Raw genomic sequence first — 19,817 nt, forward strand, 5'->3', positions numbered from 1 at the left:
GAGCAGTTTTTAAAAAATCTTTAAGGTGAGTTGCAAGCTTAAGTGCGTGCTAGAGTCCTGCTTTTCTCAAATGTTGCCCTACAGCATATGTCTTTTCAGCTAGGGTGGTGTACACAAATTGATATACCAATCTGAAATCAATTCATTTTCATTATTCACATTCTGTCCTGCTACATGCATATCAGATATAACTATAAGCAGTCAGATCTCGGCTGACCTTTCATGAATTATCAAATTGCTTAAATTTGTTTAATTAAACCCAATCTTGAAAATACTTTAGATGTCAAATAACACTATTTGGGGAGGGGGGAATTAAAAGTGTGTGGAGGAAAGTTAGAATAACATTACAATGTTATGAGGTAAATTGTCCAGATCAGGGATTCTGCTGATATTCGTGTCTTGTACAGCTCTCATCCGATTCTCATCTCTTAATAAATAAATGAGAATAATAACCAAGTAAGTGCAGTAAAATATAACCGCCAAATTCATAGCTGGTGTAACTCCATTGAAATCAATGATGTAGCTAGTGCTGTAAAGTATAATGGGCCAGATTCATAGCTGGTGTATCTATCAGTGTGCCTTCATTGTCTTCAGTGAGCTAGATTAGGAATAAAGGCTCAACATTTCAAATTCAAATGCACATTTTGACCTTCATCCTGCAATTTAACATAAGAAACTAATCTTCTCTATGCAAAGTGGATAGGATATATATGTAAAATGTTTCTTTATAAGTTCAAGATCTTTTCCAGTAATATGTACTATCATTTTTCTTGGAATAACCTCTGCTTTCATAATGAAGGGCTTTATCCTGGTCATTAAATTTCTGCTTGAGATGGGGAGTGTTAGGGCATGCTCACACTTTTTTTCTTTTTTCTTTTTAATAGTTTGAAAGACAGGAAAAATTCTTTTGAATGTTTTCAATGTTTATGTAATCAGTACCCGTGTTGCCAAAGCATACTTAAAACAGCTGGATGCCTGCTGCTTTCCTCCCCCTTTGTTGGAACTGCCGCCAGAACAGGTAGTCAAAAACGGAAAGTAGGGAAAAATTCAGGCATCTGTGCTCTCTCTCAGGAAAACAGCTGTGGCTTCCATAGGAAGCACTCATTTTTTCCCATCAGCCAAGACTCTGGATACCCTTGGGTCCTCTTTTGGCATGGCTAGCCAAGTAGGATGCAGTTTATGGCTTAGAACTTATGAGAGAAACCATTTGGGCAGTCCCATCCCTGGCAGAATGCTGAGAGAAATTCTCCAAGCTGCAAGCCACATGTGAGCCTCTGACCTCTTACTAGCACACCATGGGAGAGGTTAACAATTGTTGAGACTTCAAGCATCCCTTTGACATACAAATAAAACAATACCAAGTAACCTTTCCAAGGCATAAGAATATTCCAGATATAGTGTCCTTTCAAATCTAGGATTCAATTTAGAAAAAAATCTTGCAATAGGAAAGATGATATATTTCTCCAAAAATAGAACCTGGATTTTTTTTAAGCGATTTTTTTTCTTTTTACGATCATTAATGATATAGTGGTGTGTAACTTTTTTAAACACAAAATTAATCATGAGATACCAACAGATTCTCACACCATTCGTAGGTCTTGCATGATGTAGTACAGATACATGAGAGTGGTATTCTTAAATGGCTGGAATAAAGTAAGGAATACATAAGATCAGCTTGCTGGTAAGGATGTGACTCATTGATCATGTAATTAGAAACTGTATTATAATATACTGGTATGGGAAAATTGATAATGAAAAGCTGGTTAGAAATTATTTATATGAAGCTCCTCATAGAATGGGTTAAATGTAGAGAGCCAGATCTATCTATCTTAGGTACATCGATGCCATCCATTACTGTAGTATCTGAGCACCTTACCATCTTCAATGTATTTATCCTCACAACAACACCTCCGTGAAGTAAGGAAGTGCTGCTATCCCCATTCTACAGATCAGGAACTGAGGCAGAGAGAGATTAAGGCTATGTTTACACTTGAGCAGGGGATGTGATTCCCAGCTCGAGTAGACATATTCACTCTCATCAAACTAGCATGCAAACAGTAGAAATTTAGCCACGTTAGCATGAGCAGCAGTGGTGCAGGCTAGCCACCTGGAGCACAAACCCATCTGTACCCTCTGAGTATGTTCTCAGTGTAGCTAGCTGGGCTCCCGCGTGCCACGGCTCAGACTACCACAGCAAACCTACTATTTTTAGCAAGCTAGTTTAATGAGAGGTAGGGAAGGTATGGCGATGGGAGCTGGGAATCACACATACACCCCCAGCTCAAAGCTCAACGCATAGACGTAATATAAGTGACTTGCCCAAGGTCACACAGAAAGTCCATGGCAGAACAGAAAATTGAACCTAGGTCTGTCAACTCCCAGAGTACCACTTGAAGGGGATTCTCCTTGCCTGGCATAATCTGGGGGTGGTAGATAGCTGTCTGCTCACCACCCACTCCCTTCTTATTGGTGTAGAGTACATGTCAGAGGCATGACAAGGGTGGGGCTGAAACACATTGTAGCTGCTCTAACTTGTGACAGGGGCTGGTTCAGCCTGGTCCATCCCCAGGGGAAAGAGAAAAGATAGATTAGAGCCAGTTTTGTCTCCCCATCTCAGCTGTGCCAAATACATCTGAGGACTGACACCAGAGAGCCTTGCCCAAAGCACCCACAAAGGCTGGCTACAGCAACCAAATCCAAATAGTCACTATGAGGTGTTGTCTAGGGTAAACATTCTCATTTCTCTAGACAGAGACTCATGAACAAGCTGACCCCAGGGGCCAGTTGTTGGAGTTGAGGACTTCCTTTCAGACTATGTCTACACTATAAACACTAGCATTTGTAGTGTGGACATTTCCTACGCCGATGGAAGGAGTTTTTACGTCAATATAGTTAATCCACCTCTCCGAGAGGCAGTAGCTAGGTCAATGGAAGAATGTTTTTGTTGACCTAGTTGCATCTACACTAGGGGTTAGGTCGACCTAACTAAGGTGCTTTTGGCACAAAATTTTTCACAGTCCTGAGCGACATAGGTAGGTGATCTAATTCTGAGTGTTGATCAGGTCTCAGTTGCAAAGCAGCTGATCAAAAGAAGCATTAGTAGCTTTGCCCATTTGAGTGTAGTATGCTCAATATTGAGAACAAGGGTGTGATCAAGAAGAGGTGACTTCTGGTCTGAGAAGTTTCCCAAATGAGAATTACAAGGGCCATGACAGGACATGAGAACAAACAACATGCTGAGAGTAGGACAGAAAGAGAGACCAAAAGCCAGAAAGGGAGCTGCTTTTCCAACAGCAGGGCTGGAGTAATCCAAACACATTTTCTCTGCCTTGGAACTAAAAAATACTCACAATTTACTGTTCTTGGCCTTGCAAGGGGTTTGGCCCTCAGGCTGGGATGTGTCTTGTCTGTCTAAAATGTGGATGTGTATCTTCTGTGGCAAAATTTTCCCTTTAGAGCATCAGTGAATATTAGCATATTTCTCTTCTCTTCTACTGTCCAAAAGGCTTTTTGTGCAATGTAGACCACTTTGACTAATCTCCTTTTTTCAATGAAATGCTTAACTTCTTCCTGCGGCATTTTGGAGTTAAGGACAATTATGGTCTCACATGAACTTCTCTCCTGGCTTGGTTTCCCTCAATCTCATTCACTGTGCTGAAACTCCCTTCAATTTGTCACTCAGTTGCTTTATCCCTTTCTTCACATTCTATCCCTAGTTCACATTTTGTCTTAGTCACTGTAGCCAGCTCTTTTCTACCATTTTTCTTTGACATATGCAGCAGAGTTTTCCTGTCAGAGATCTAATGTCTCAGAGCAATTATCTGGGGTTGGGAACTCTTTCCCCCCAGGAATAACCTTGTTTTGGGACTTGAGGCATACAACCTTTTCTCATCAGGGTAATTAAGTGAGTAGAGATCTTTTGCTTTGTAGGCATCGGATCATTCTCCCTCCTTTCCCCCTTATCTCCCACACAGACACCATTCCAAATAGCTAGTTCTTGGTCTTGTTCATCAGCTTTACTTTGGGCTTCTATCTCATGTACTGTCACAATGGCACCACTCTGAAATGACAATACATTTACATAAATATTATTATTGCTAACACTGCAACCTTTCATTGTGAGGTTGAACACTGTTACATCGTTCTCCTTTCTAATGGTCCTCTTCTTAATATATTATTAGGGAAATATTGTACTAGCTGGAAAGAGAAACAAGGGGATTTATTTACTCCGAGGTCTTTAGCTGTTGCTCATAAATATTAAGTATTCAGAGAGTAGAACCCAATCCAGAATTCTGTAATTTTAGAAGTTCAGTCATTTTACTGGAGTATGCTATCTGCAAGTCATTTCATTGTATGAGTTATATGATGTGATCATTGCAACAATAGGTATATGGATGGGTTCATCCTTGGTGCCAATCCATTTAAGCGAATTTGTCCCATCATTCCAATAAAAGTTCATTCCCCAGAAAAGAATGATTAAGAAATATAGTATCTAAACCTTTTTTAAACCCCTAAACCTTACTGGCCAATAGCCCTAACTCTGTCCCTGGCAATGTACATGTTCAGCACTTCTTGTATATAGTATTGCACAAAAAACAATTCTGAACGTGATTAACGATCAAAACTCTGCAATAAACTATTGACTAAACTAAAATTAATTCCACGTGTCTTCATTTAAGGTTAAAAAACTGCTCTTCATACATAATTTTGTTAATATTTTATGAAATGACATAGTTCTTCTCAGGTGTGTCTGTTTTACCCTCTCTCTTGTGTTGGAGTTATAAGTGATGCAGTGATGTGTATATAATTATTCTTCAGCTGCTGACAGGCATAAAAGTAAATGACATGTTACATCTCAATGAGTGCATTTCCTGTAAAAATATTTAAGAAAATAAACTCCACAGCCTTTGTAGTCAAAATGGAATGGGACCATTTCAAGTATTACATTTCTGCAATGAACAGCTTCTAATAAAACTTTCAATCTCACTTGGCCTGTTAATGTATAGCAGATTAAACCAGTATGTTTACTCATGGAGACATTTTAAGGTTTTGCCTACTTGGCTTCTATGAAAGCTTTATATTTTAATTTTACAATATTTTAAATCAAGTCAGATTTGTGAGAACTACTGGCAGTCATCCATTCCTGTTACTTCTTAATCTTAGAATTTTAAGTGAAACTGAAAAATAGAAGATTTAAAACAGAAATGAGATATGACATTCTGCCTTTGCTACCTTTGCTGAGCTGTGATCATAGATAGAAACCCCATACGTTTCTCAGACTTGCTTACCAGTAATGGTTTGTTAGTATATTAAAAGCACGCATTCAGTACTTTTCATCTTCAATGAGCATGAACTAGTTTATGTTCCCAACAATCCTATGTGATGAATCTGCTAAGCAGTAATAGGTCAGTTGAGGGCAGTAAGATGAATTTGTGAATAGTGAATCCGCTGCTGCTGCTGCTGCTCATCTTTTCTGCCCATTAGGGATTTAGTGCCAGTAAAGGATGATCCAGTGGCAGCAGGTGAAAAATGTATGTTCTTGCCAGCTCTTGTGATTTTTATTGCAAGCCTCTTGATGTTTGGTGTTTTCTCTTAAAGCCTCAGCTCCGGGAGTCATGTGGCTACATCAGAATCTCCGCTTTCATTTAAAAAAAATAAATTTCTAGCCCTCATGGCTATGGAGGCAAACTTGAAAATGTAAACAGTTCAAAAACAAGAAGGTGAATAAAATGACCCCCCCCCAAAAAAAATGAATGAAGAATAAACATGACTTTTAAACTACTCTCCTGATTTTTTGGAGCTTTCTCATCATTTTTGAAAGCTTGGAGTTGGTCATACTATGGGACCCACCAGGTGTTAGGGCATGGTTCACAAAGCAGGCTATCAGGGACTGTGTCAGGGCAAAGACTGCGGTAGTACACCATTCCAGTAAAGGTACAGTAAATCATATATATTTCCCTTGTATAGACAGGAAATTTTAGGCAGACCATTCCAGTGCGTTAGCAAGGTCACAGAGTATATTTTTGCAGTACACTTTTTACCGGCCTGTTAAAATAAGGGATCAAAGCTGCTCCAGTGGGAGTTTTGCCAGTGACTACAATCAGAGCAGGATCTCTGGTTGGTTTGTTTACCAGAATTAAACATTCAGAAAGACGAGATGAATATAAAATGAGACAACTTTGTGATATAACTGAGTTATAGAGCACTGTCTAAAGTTACAGGTTGGGCTCCACCCTGTTTTTCTAGAAAAGAAGATAGTAGCAAGGCCTGATAGAAAAAAATTCCATGATAATACTGTGATCCAAGATGAAATGCTTGTGGGTGGATGAATCCATTTGTGTGTGTTGCTGGGATTTGTAAGTTATAATGATGGCTGACAATTTACAGCTACAAAAGATATTGGGTTCTTGGAATGAATTAGCACAACCATAAAGCATAAGCTTGGACTATCTACTGAAGTTATTTTTAATAGGTTTTATGAATGTGTAAGCAGAAAGTTTTGTTTTGTTGGGTTATTTTTGTTTTGTTTTGTTTTTTTTTAAACAGGAAACTGCCTCAGAGAAAGTCAGATATTATTTGGGTTTGGAAAAAGGAAGTTTATCTCCCAACATCAATTTAATTATTCAATTAATCCAACATATTTTAAAGTTGAATTAGGAATGTATAGAGTGGAGTAAGGACACTTACGGGAGGGAATAATCTAAATATATATTGCAATACAATATTTTCAGGCAATCTTCAGACTGAACAACAACAAAAACAAGATGCAGAGAGTTGTTTTTTTCATTTGTTAGCAGAGTACAGTGCTGATGCAATCTCCAGCTTGCATTAACTCACGTTTCATTATTGCTTCAATACAAGATAAAAGTATAAATCTCAGAGTCCCTTGGAGATAGTATTAATAGCAGAACAGTGGTGGCAAAGCTTTCTGTTCCAGCTTACCGGTACAATCAGAGGATCGGCAATAGAAGTCAGAGCTTTTGAGGGACGTGTCAGTGCAGTAATTTGAGGGGGAATGGCCTTTCCTCTACAAATAAATTGTGTCAGTCAAAAATAAGAAAATGAGTTTTCTGCATTCCAAATTGGTAGATATCTTTGGCAGACTTTAAGTGGGGATTGTGTTCATGCAAAAACATCCTAACCTCGATTTTGTATCTAGAGACTCTTTTGAGAGCCACGGTAGCCTTGTATTTGAAGCACTGGCTTGACATGCAGGAGATACAGATTCAGTTGCCAGCTCTGCCACAGACCTGGGGTGAGTCTGGAATGAGGGCGAGTCACGTAGTCTCCCAATCCTGCCTCTGTAAAATGGGCATACTAACATTTCCTGTGCTCTTTGAGGCACAGGAACTCTCCAGGGCTATGTGTACAGTGGCTAGCACAAGAGGTTCAGATCTTAGCTGCGGCCTTTTGAGGCTACTGTAGGACTCTTTAGTAAACAAGGAGAGTTTAAAGCACTCCAACATAGTTGAGAAAAGGTCTACATAGCATTTTCCTCTTACTTTTTCATCATTTGTTAGGAATTAAATGTAAAGCTAATGAGCTATGCTCTATAGCAAGAAGCCACTCCAGGAGTAAACTACTGGTACTCATCTCAGTTGGCTGAAGAGATACAGCTTTCAACCTCGTGCATCACAACACATCCAAGGCATGCACTAATAGCCTGCTAGTGCACATGCTATCAATGCTTATTGCTATATTATGAACGGCCTGGAGTGTTGAGAAGTGATTTAAGCAGGACCTAACTAGTTAACATACAAAAGGAAGAGAAAGGCCTGGTCTACATTTAATATTTAGATTGACATAACTATGTTGCTCGGGGTGTGAAAAAAATCACACACCCATGCACTGTAGCTAGGCCAACCTAACCCTCCATGTAGACACGGCTAGCTCAATGGAGGAATCGACCAAGCTACCATTGTGTAGGGAGATGGATTACCTACAGCGACAGAAAAACCCTTTCCATTGCTGTAGGGAACCTCTACACTACGGCATCACAGCAGCATAATTACAGTGGCATAGCTGTGCCACTGTTGCGCCCATAGTGTAGACAAGGCCTAAGTCAACAAATTACTTAAGCCCAAGCCTAGCTATAAATTCCATTGAAGCCAGTGGGACTATTCATGTGCTGAAAGTTAGGCATGTGTTTCAGAACTATGCTGTATTGGGTCCTAATGTCTTAGCTCTTCAGGGCGCCAAGTATTCCTGTGAGCTGCCTTAGTTCTCATTGAAATCAGTGGGTGCTGAAGGTACTTAGCACTATGCTAATCAACCCCCATGCTCTAGAAATGCCCAGTCTGTATGATCAGAGTTATACTGTCTTTCTAAGAATTGCATGGGAAATACAACTTTAATACAAATCAAAGTGCCACTTTAAACTGAATGCATGGTCTACCCAAAAAAAAAAAAAAAAAAGGGCAAAAGAAACTTCCGCTTCCTTTCCCAGCCCATACACTTCCAAACCCCGTAGCCAGCACACAGCCTGAGAAATCGGACTGGGCATTGGGGAGATGAAGAGTTAGGGTGGAAGGAATTCCCCTCCTCCTCCCCCAGTTGGTCTACAGGCACTATTATAGCTTTTTAGTCACAGCAGTGTCTGAGGCCTCTACACTCCACCTCCACATGGGAAATGGCTGCTCGATCTGCATTGTTGCTGATCTACTAGTACTGTGTTGCTTCTCTGCTGCCCTGTTGCTGCCCAGCCCCAAAAGAGCACACAGGAAGCGCAGATCTATGCCCATTCTTTCCAGATCCTGACTTTCAGCAGAGCTGAAGCAGGTCTCCTGCCTAGATGCATCTCTTTTCTCTCTTCTAGCTAACTCTGCCCCCTCCAACTGATTTATATGTAAAAGCAGGAAGATCACTGTAAAACTAGTGTTCAGTGCTAGTATCACAACCAATAAGCTCATGTATTTGAGGAATCTGGAGTGCTGTGCCCAAACACTATCTTATCAATGTGGAACACTGTTGTACCACCACTTAAGTGTTTATTCAAAAGTTTACACTCATGTTTATCAGCAACTGGCCCCCTTGAAAAAGATGCTAACAATGGCTTTATTACTAGTGTAGACAGAACAAAGCCATTTTCAACATCTTGGCAGAAAGCATTTTTGAGACCCGTTAGAAGCAAATCTCAAGGACTCTTTCTTTAATGACTTTTAGAAAACTTTTATCTTGTCTACTGCAGCTGTTAAACCATTGCCAGCACCAGCTCAAGTGGAACCTAATGCTGACAACTGTCTTCAGCATCAAGTCAATTGCCTAATGTGGATAGGGCATTAGTATCATACCAAACCTACCTGTGCAGGTGCAGGGAAGATTATTTTAGCGCTAAGCAATGAAATATTTACTGAGAGCATATGCTGTGATTCTAGACATAGACCTAATCCAGAACGAAACAGTATACAATCTAGCAATTGTAAAACAAGTATGATGCACATCTTCAGACACAGACTATGCAGCACCAGTGTGATCAAACGCTAAAAAGGAAATAAAAACCCTATGGAGGATATGAGACTACAGTTATCCCACCCAAAAAAACCAAACTCCACCTTCTATACATTGACTGGATCCCTGCAAAAACATAATTAATGCTAACTAATCCTGGAAATGCATATCAGAAACATTGCTACATATGGGACTGTGGTTTTAAAACCATTCTGGTAAGATGTCTTGGAGAGACATAATATGTACCGGGTTTTTATTTTTTATTTTTGTTACTATTGTTCTGATTCAGCTGCCATGCAAACCACATCTATTTATGTTAAATAAGTTTTCCTCATTCATCAGTGTAAACCAGAGGCAATATGATGGGCTATTTAAAGCATCGGTTGTCAGCAACAAACTTATAGTACAAAAAGGGAAACTTGACTTCCGCTAAGAATTTTAGAACAGTTTACAATCTTGCAAATTTAAGCCCTAATCCTGCATTGAGATTTAACAGGAGCATCCCAAGATTTCATGTGTACTAAGAGCCCAAATTTGCAATGCCCTTGTCAATGTCCCTATCTGCATGAATAGTTCTATTTAGACTAATGTGGACAATTTAAATGAGAGAGTTTGTATGAAAAGAACCAAATGAAAATATGGACGTGTTTGAAAGAGTATGCTCCCCTTCCATCAGTATAAATAACAGATATGAAGTTTGATTTCATAGTTATCTGGGTAATAATACTACTGCAGTCACTGGTAGCAACTGCTAAAATTAAGATCGTAAAACAGTTTCCATTATAAATCTGTTTTCACTGGCTACAGCATTCTGAAAAATGTATCTTTTGGGCTAAAATGTTCCATGCACGATTGCTGCCCACACTACATTTTTTTATTTAAAGTCTGAAGGTGAAACTGTCAGCTCTTCTGGGAGAGGGGGAAAAAAGTGCTTTTCCACTGTTTAAAATAAAACAAAAAACTAACCATGCTTTTTTTTTTTTAAACCAGACTATAACAAAAATGGTTGAACTTTGAAAATTGACATGTAAATAATTTTTAGTGAGGGGCAAGGAATAAAGAGTCTGGACAGGGAATGGCAATTTCCAGGTGATTAGTCTGAAAAGTATATATTGAGTTTATACAGCAGAAAATGTCAGTAAGCTGCAAGGTGGGCACTATGTGGGAGGCACACTATGCATGCCTGAGCAGTTTAGGAAGTGTGCATTTTCCAAAATGTGTTCAAAGGTAGCAGTCGGGTACATTTATGCTCTGTCCTGCTGTCCACACCCTTTAATCTCCCCAAACTTTCTCGTGTTATTTTAGTGTAATCACTAGATCACACAGTCTGTTCAAATTTCTCAGGCTCTGTTGCACAGAATGTACTGGAGGATCCAGAGAAAATTAAAATCTATGACCACGCAGCGGGCTTCTGCTCAGTTCCTCCTGTGGTTGGCTCAACTGGCTTTAGGTCAGCTTTGTGGCAGTGGAGCAGCACAGAACTGTTGTGATGCAAGGTTGGATGTGGCCCATTTATATTCTCTGCGGTTTTTTCCCACTGGCGCAGCCTTATAGTTTAATGAATGCAGTACTTTGCATTTAATATTAGCAACACTGAATTTAGTAGGCATTGAATCAATATTTTTTGTAGAGCTCTGAAGCCAAACTAATTCTGCAGAGTGTGATTTGTCATTCTGGATATAACAGCTATAATTTGAAATAGTCCCCCACCAGCATACATTGCATTCTTTAACAAACTCACAATAAAGAGTTTAATTTAAAAAAAGAGAAGGAGAAGGAACTGCATCACCCCATTTAAAAAATACACCCATGATTTTTTTTCCAACTTATAATAGTAATAACAATCTCAGCTGAGGACATTTCCTGGGGCTTAATGGCCCGTGGCTGTACTTCAGGTGATCATCGTCTACCAGCCGGTCATTAATCCCCTAGAAATGCCCTGTTCCTCAGTCATTATTGCTTAAATATGTTTCTTCTCTAAATAAAATACTTCTGTATTTAATGGATCTTCCAGGGATAGATGTGTTCTTTCAGTGGTAGGGACTGAAAGAAGTTTAGTAACATGTCAAGGAAGTGCAAACTATGAGAAGGGGAGAAAAACTCTTTCCATTAAATTCCTAAAGCCTGTAGACTCCAACATCTATTCTTCATAATTTAACAATATTCCTGGAATTCTTATATTGATATGTCTCTTGGGAGAGTTCTGCTTTTTATCCATTTACCATAATTACTGTATAATTTTTAATTAAGAAAGCTTCTCTAATGTTTTTCACTCTGCTCTTTATATTGTAGGTTTTATTTTCACTCTGCATTGCATTCTGGGGAGTACAAATTATGAAGCAACTGATCTCCAATACAGCAAAACATCAGTGAATTATGGAAAGAGCCCTTGGGAATATGCTTCAAAGTTGCTTGAAATAAGTTGACGGTGCCTCTTTCTGAAATGCAAGCATTTCACACAGGCTAGGTAGGAATCATGATGTTTTATGAAGGTTTGAAAGATGTATTAAAATGGTCATGTGGTTTTATTTGATCTTTTAAATATTGATTCTCCTGCCTACCCAAGTTAAATTTAAGGTCCCTAAATTTTTTTCTTGTGCTTTCACAGCACTTTTTTTTTTTCATTCAAGGGATCACAATATTCTTAAAAAGCATGTAAAAATAATAGCATTTTTCAATCACTTTATTAGTATGTAACCATATGTGGAAAGCATTCTTCACAATAGCAATAATTAAAATCATATTTGTTGCAACCTGGTAGTCTCCATAGAGACTAAATCTAAAAGAATGTGAATGTAAATTTTTCCATAATGATTGAATTACAGTAGAATCTCAGCGCCGTGCCCAATTGTGTGTTCATAACATACAGCTACATAAGGATGAGTAATTGAGACAGGAAAATGATTTAAAACAACATGATACAATAACTGATTTGTATTAATTGAAATGTTTTCAATTAACTAGATGATATATCATATGTGTTGTATAATGCAGGCTTGCAGCTTAGGTTAATTTGTTTAAGGAGTACACCCACATTTACCAACAACTTTAGGACTGACCTCACCAACACTGACACAAGCGAGTTGCTCCATTGACTAAAGTAACTCCTGTCACAAAGCATTTGCAGGATCAGGTTGTTAATTTCTAGTTGCCCTGACCCCCATCCCCACCCCCAGACACACACATATCAAAGTGATCCTAAGGGAGATGGATCTATTGTCCTGTGTGAGGTGCTATTTTGATTATTTCTAGTGATATAGGAAAACGGGGGGAGGCTCCGAAAAGCAAGATTAGTAAAAATAGAGGAGATGGGTTGTTTTTCTTTCCTTATGCTTTTCCAACTTTTAGTGGTTCCAAGACTAAAAAAAGAAAATACTCAAAATCAAGAAGCTAAAAAACTTTAGGATGCCTTGCAAACTTCAAACTGGTGAAAATACCTGGATTAAAATGTAGTTGTATTGGTTTTTTGTTTTTTCATTTTTCTCTACAGTACTAAGATGTAGTAATAGAGAGCTCAGATGTGCATAAATATCCTGGTTTTAGTCAACCCACAGTTTTAGACTTTAGCTGTAGCAGAGAATTGATGCCAGCATTTACAAGTTGGATGCTTCCACCTGGCCACCTAACTCTATATTTAAATAAAATGGGTTTGATTTTCAGTGGAGTTGAGCATCAGGCCTATTTTTTACCCAAAATGTTCAGTCAATTAGAAATACAAATTGCTTGTACCTATCACCTGGGGCTATGCTCAATCCCTAAAATATGTTTAATTGGGAAAACAGGTGTCAGTTTGAATAGAGATGAGTCTAAGACCTTTCATAAAGTGTGGGAATGTTTGGATCCAGGGTTTTGATTCAGACCCTTTTCTAAAAGATGAACAAATTGTTAGAAGTATTCAGATTAAAAGTATTGGGTTTAAATCCTTAATTCATAAATTTACTCATACATTGGTAGAATTCTAATCTCTGATTAAGAGATTAGATAAATGAAATCAAATATTTCTAACTCAGATTGTGGAAATGTGATCTAGTTGTTAAAACACAGGCGTAGTAGCCAACAAATCTAGGTTTTATTCCCAGTTTGTGACCTTGGCCATGTAACTTATTCACTCTGTGCCTCAGCTTTCCCATCTTTGAAATGGAGATAAAAGTTCCTACCTCACAAGAGTGTTGCAAGTTTGATTTAAATGATGTGGGTAGGTACCATGGAGATGAGTGTGCTATATTATTGCTAAATGTCACACATTTTACATTGAAATGTATTCACCCATCAGTAGCAATCTTTGAAAGCTCCATAAACAGAATAATCTCACTGGGGTATCTCCAGAAGGAAAGGAAAAAATGGCTGATTGAGCTAAAAGTCCGCAGGTTCCTATAATGTTGGTTGCAGCCGATCTTCAAGTTCCCATGTTTCTGAATGCAGTGTGTGCACTAGAAATTTGTATTTGATATGTGTAATATTGAAATAGCCAAATGACTGTTTTAATCTGATGATAATTTATTAAATTAATTTTAAAATTACCATAACCAGTGTCATTTATTTATATGTAGTAGTGAAAAGAACATGATGTCTAAAGTAAGCATAGGTTAAGACTTTGGACTGTCAAATTATTTCACATTTAACATGAAAATCTTCAGAATTCACAGGGAGTATCCAAAAATAAATTCAGTAATGCAAAGAAAAGGAAGTCAGAAATATAAAAAGGTGAAGTAATTTATGATGGAATACCAGGGCTGGATTCTGTGCTGTGCCTCCTGGATAACTCATCCTACGTGGGGGGCAGAGGTGGTTTTATGCAAAACACTCCAGCCATTGCCTACACCACCCCTTCCAACTTGCAGCCATTCTCAGAGCATGTCCAAATACTGGAGTCTGTGAAGTGTGGTTGCTGTAGGGCTGCCGGCTCTACATCACCAGAGTCGGGCCCCTACTTCCTATATAACCCTGAGTTTGAGAGTTGAGGTCAAATTATTAGATGTTTACGTTCTCCCATTCCTCTTTAAATTGCAGTGCGCTGTAGTTATTTGGAAACATTTCAATATTCTTTTATTACTCTTTCATTTCAGTATACACATTTGCAAGTGAATTTTCTTAAGTTATGGACTAATAGCACTGAGCAGAAGAAGACCCATTCAGAAGCTGAAAATGAATCAGCCAGCCAGGGAAAACCACTCTCACACATTAGCAAGGCAGACAGTAGCTTTGCATGGTCACATAATACCTTGTTAGCCATCAGATAAGGGGAAATGATCACCTTGTCATAAGGTCTCTGTTTCTAGGAGGCTTCAGAGTCAGTGTGGGCCAGTGAATTGAACGGAATTAATTGATTAAATTAATTAAATGTTAACTGCAAACACTGCCTTGTGCTAATAGATGAAACAAGCAGTGCTCACTTATATTTTGGTTCTTCTTCTCTCTTTCTCCCCTACCTCCCTGCTTTTCTTTTTTAAAGGGCTCGTTGCTCCTTTTCTTGGCATTCTCCATATGCTTTTTATTTGAACAGTTGTCTGGAAACAGCTGATATCAGATGAATTCTAGGAGGGCATCTAGTGAGAAAAATACTATTGCAGACCTTACAGAATTTTTATGGGTAACTCTTTTTCATAAAATGCCACCACCTCATGTCCCCGACAAATCAAATGTTCTGCGTGCAAAGTCGCTTTGGGCTCCCCCTGCTATTATTTCTTTTCCTTCTGTCTAGGAGGTAAGTCATTCTGGTGGACAATATTTTAGACTCCACTGGGATCTGGGCAGAGCTGTACAGGGGTGTTAATAGCTGCCCTTTGACTGGTTCTTTGATCTATAGACCATGACAGAGCCAGTCAAAGCTGTTGGGTGTTCTCAGCAGATCCGCGGGCTCTGTGTGTCCCCCATTTTCTCTTTCAGGTTTTACAATTTACCCTAAAATCAATAGGATTCTGCCACTGATGTCTAGAATATTCCCTGAAATTTTGGAATGGATCAGATGTGGTGTTCCAGAGTTATCCTGTTACATACCAACTAACACAGAAATCCATCAAGTTTAGTGTAGGGCCTCGCTTTGCCTGCGCAATCACTCATAGACTTTAAGGTCAGAAGGGACTATCATGATCATCTCGTCTCACCTCCTGCACATTACAGGCCACAGTTCCTGTAACAGACCCATAAGCTCTGAAGTCCTCAACTCATGATTTAAAAACTTCAGGTTACAGAGAATCCACCATTTACTTTAATCTGTGTTCTCCACTCATTTTTTACTCCCTCGTGTTAAAGGGTCAGATTCTATTCCCAGGCTGGTTACTTTTTGCTACTCAGGTGGTGTAAAGGAGCCCGTCTGGCCGTAGCTGGCCAGGTGAGAATCCTCCCAGCAAAGGTGAAACACTCGGCTGATGTAAACAATTTTGCCAATTCTTGCAATTTTGTCCTGAGTCTTGCTATGTTTATTTTTCTTAAAGCTTCATCTCCTAGAGTCATGTGATTACATCAGAATCTCAGCACTCTTTTTATATTTTAAACAAGTTTCTAGCCTTCTAGGTTGCAGAGAAAAGCCTGAAAACATGAACAGTAAAAGATCAAAAATGAGAAGGTAAATAGAGTCAAACTTTTTTTTTAATCTCATACTTGTTAAGTCAATTTGAGGCCTGCCTCCTGATTTTTAAACACTTTGGGTTGATAATACTGGGTGTAAAACTGTGAGAGCTGTCTCCTGTTCCTACCATCCTCCTTTGCCCCAGCATTGAGGGATGTGTCAGAGATTGGAGGGGGGCAGAGGCAGAGTACGGTTGGCATATAACCCTGATCCACAGATGGCATGTCGTCCCTTTTGGCCTGGGGCTGGCACAAACTGGCCCACAGAACTGTCTCAGCCACCCAGTACCCCTGCACCGAGCAGATCTCAGCACAGGAGAGAATCTGAGCCATAATATGCTGTATTATCTGTTATATCACGTCTTTATGTCTGGCACTTTCTGTTCATCTGGATGCCTATAGGCTTCTGCATTCTAAGTTTCTACATGGGAAGCAGGTGTACAAATATTGAAAATTAAACTGCAGATGTAAAGCCGAAATAAGACATCTTGTATAGCGGATCGACACTTCTATTTTAAAGTCAGGGCCAATGGAAAGCTTGGCTCAGACCTTTGTCATCTTTGCCCCAACTATGGAAAACAGCAGAAAAATGTGGAAACATTGACTAAGTATGATCTGCTGAGTGTCCTTGTGTTTATGGTTTGGCATTGAAAAATCATACAAAATTAATCCTCTTTTTTCCTACCTCTTGCTATTTTTAAATACTTCCTTCTCTATTCCTTCTTGTCTTCTCATTTCTCTGTCTCTCTCTATCCATTTATGTGTATTGTGTGTATATATTTACATATTTCTATAAAATATACTGGTCCTCTTCTTGCCTGTTATGATTTCCCATGTGTGGAAGGAAGTACATGAGGACATGTGTTTCATATCCACATATGTTATATTTTGTATGTATGTTACATATGTGAGCTTACTACAACAATAAAGATGGCCCCTTTCATAATAGTGCATATAAGTCTAGATATACTTATATGTCCAATATTCAAAACACAGAGTAAGCTACTTGTAGTGTTCACATATGTTGCATACATTTTCGCTTCACATGTGCCTGCCTGTTTTCATCTTATGATTCCTCCTTTATTTCCATCTCAGCATTATAGCACTGTCCCTTTCCCTATTCATCCTCTCCTTCTCCCTTCTCTGTTCCCTCTGTTTTCTCTATGCCTCAGGATGTACTGCTACAGATTTCACATGCAGAATTAGTGCAGGGAAGGCAGGCAACCCAGTAGCAATAATGTCTGATTAAAAGGAAGAAGAAAATCATGGAGCATTTCAACACTATCGAATTTGTGATTTTATTATGGCTTAGATTTTTCCAAAGTCCTTGAATGTGAGCACTTTATCAGCACATAAATTGCAATTTCAAAAATGTTTGCCAGAAATGGAAAAAACTATATAAAGAGAGTTAAAGTTTGATTTTCAGATTCAAGAACTGTCTGTTAGCATATTGCATGTGATCATGTTTCTCTCTGGCATGGAGGATAAGAGCCCTGCCCTTTGGAGATAATGAATTAACTTTAGCTCAAGTAATAGGAGCTCATGGTTTTAGTGTTGCGGGTGCTGGGTTCTCTGTCCACTCTTAACTGGGGTCTGTATTTATGTGGCCATGGACTCATTACAGCTATTCATTCTAAAGGAACAAATTTGTTTCACTTCTGATTGTACCCACAATGGGGGAAAGTGGTTTTTGTGATGGGATGTTATAGAAAGCAGCAGCTTAGATGTATATTAAAGCTCTTAATTTTGGAAAACAAGTTCACCAAGTCTTGTGCCTTTTTTCTACCCACCATTGTAAAATGGCTTGCTCAGTGGTGTCTGAATGAAGGACTGAAAGATGATGAGGTGTGGGTGGGAGAATCGGAAGTAGTATTTTTGAGGTGCTGAGTGTGAGGATGACTGAAACTAGGTTGGGTTTTTCCTGCATCTCCTTTTAATTAAGCATGTGGTCTTAACTTGAGTTAAGAACTTCAGATTGGTGCACAGAGAAGGGGAAATATATCCAGGCCCTGCCTATCTAATCAATGTACGCTGGGGAGTCTTGACAATTATTTACTGTTTCTACCAATATTCCCAGTGGATGGATAAGTAGCTTTCAAACTGGGACTAGCTTTCAGAATGGCAAAAATGAAGTGGGCCCACTGTACCACTGGCATCCAATGAAGTGAGCTGTAGCTCACGAAAGCTTATGCTCAAATAAATTGGTTAGTCTCTAAGGTGCCACTAGTACTCCTTTTCTTTTGGCATTTCTAATCCACCTTTCAACATAGTAACTAGGCAGCAGGTGACCACTAGCAGAGCTAATCTTTCCTCACATCTTGCCCTCATGGGAAAAAGCCCACCAGGTGCTGAGGGCCAGCAGAAGGTCTAGGGACCACTTGTCCCACTCAAGCCCTATTTTGAGTACTTAAGTGATGCAGGGCCTTTGTGCAGGCCCTCTGCATAGGGATGCATTTCACCCAAAGAGAACAAGAACTGAATCCTGGCTCGCCCTTGTTGAGGTGAATAAGGGAGGTCAGAGGGTTAATTGGACCATCTCCATCCTTCCTACCTTTGCACACTCATGGAGGGGCAGCCAGAATCTTCATCATAGCATACAAAGATTTTATTATTTGCATGCATATGTTCTTAACAATAAAGAACAATGAAGTAAATATAACAGTCTCTTGTATAGAAGCAGAATTGTTTCTCAATAGTGGATTTTTAAAAACTTCGTTGCAAGAGGCTTTCTATCTGTGCAAATAATTAGGAACTAGATAAGGTGCCAGCATATGATGCCGAAGAATGCATATCTAGTTTTGGATTTTGTAGGTCCAATAAAATTTCTTGTGCGCTGCAAATTGCTTCCTCACTGCAGCTCTTTATGTCAGCTGTTCATATTTTCCATGAAGAGTTATGAGGTCTTTAAGAACCAGCCTGAGACATTGCCCATGCAAATGCACAAAATGGTTTAGTTGATGGGCTTAAATGTTGCTGATTTTTTTGCTATCATTCTAAACAGCCTATAAAAAATGAAATTTCAAGTCTTCTCCCCCACATTTCCACACATGGCAACGGGAAGATGGGGTTTGGAAGCATGAAGAGACAGGGGATTTTTGCATAGTGTGGGAAAAACAGCTGCATAGCGTGCAGCAGACCACCAGCAGTGCATTAGGGGAGAGAGGATCATCTGGAGGAAAGGAGTAGGAGGATGACAACTACATGAGGAGGACTGGGAGTAGCAGAGAAAGGCACAAAAGTGAATAGCATAAACTCCAGTTTACCTTTTTACTGGACATCTAGGCTACTTCTACACTACGCACCTTTTAGTGACACAGCCGTGCCGCTAAAAGGTGCACAGTGTAGCGCTCTTTGTTGGTAGGAGAGAGTTCTCTTGTTAACAAAATTAATCCACCCCCAACGAGAGACAGTAGCTTTGTCGGCGCTTTTCGTTGGTAAAACTTTTGTCATTCAGGGGGTATTTTTTCAGACCCCTGAACAACAAAACTTGTATCAAGAAAAGTGTAGTGTATACAAAGCTTTTATCTTCAAACTAAAGGTAGCATTAGCAGAGGAAAGCAATGTAAAAAGAGCAGGCACTGCAGGAAGAATAGCACTTGAGCAAATTGCTCATATCAGATAAGACTTGCGGTCATTAAAGATCCCCTGGTGCTTTTTCATCAGCACACAACTATTTAACCCTGGTGCTCTTTCCAAATCTGGGTTAGGAGCATTCGCTCTCTTAAATTGTCCATGCAATTTCAGCTTGATATGTTGTGAGGGTTTTTTTTTTTTATTCCTTGACCTTAATTATTATCACGTTG

The 19,817-nt window shown here is 39.2% G+C and overlaps 1 protein-coding gene across 2 annotated transcripts in view; it reads left to right on the forward strand.

Annotated features, from left to right (window-relative positions):
• AGMO (alkylglycerol monooxygenase) overlaps nt 1-13,956 on the forward strand; it is a 271,270-nt gene extending 257,314 nt beyond the window's left edge. For both annotated transcript variants that reach the window (XM_043541124.1, XM_007069495.4), the window contains exon 13: nt 11,740-13,956. In XM_043541124.1, the coding sequence (XP_043397059.1) occupies nt 11,740-11,820 (81 nt within the window). In that variant the 3' untranslated portion in view covers nt 11,821-13,956. The remainder of the gene's footprint in view (nt 1-11,739) is intronic.
• The last annotated feature ends 5,861 nt before the right edge of the window (nt 13,957-19,817 follow it).

The sequence above is a fragment of the Chelonia mydas genome, chromosome 2 (genome assembly GCF_015237465.2).
Source record: "Chelonia mydas isolate rCheMyd1 chromosome 2, rCheMyd1.pri.v2, whole genome shotgun sequence".
In the NCBI taxonomy this organism is placed as follows: Eukaryota; Metazoa; Chordata; order Testudines; family Cheloniidae; genus Chelonia; species Chelonia mydas.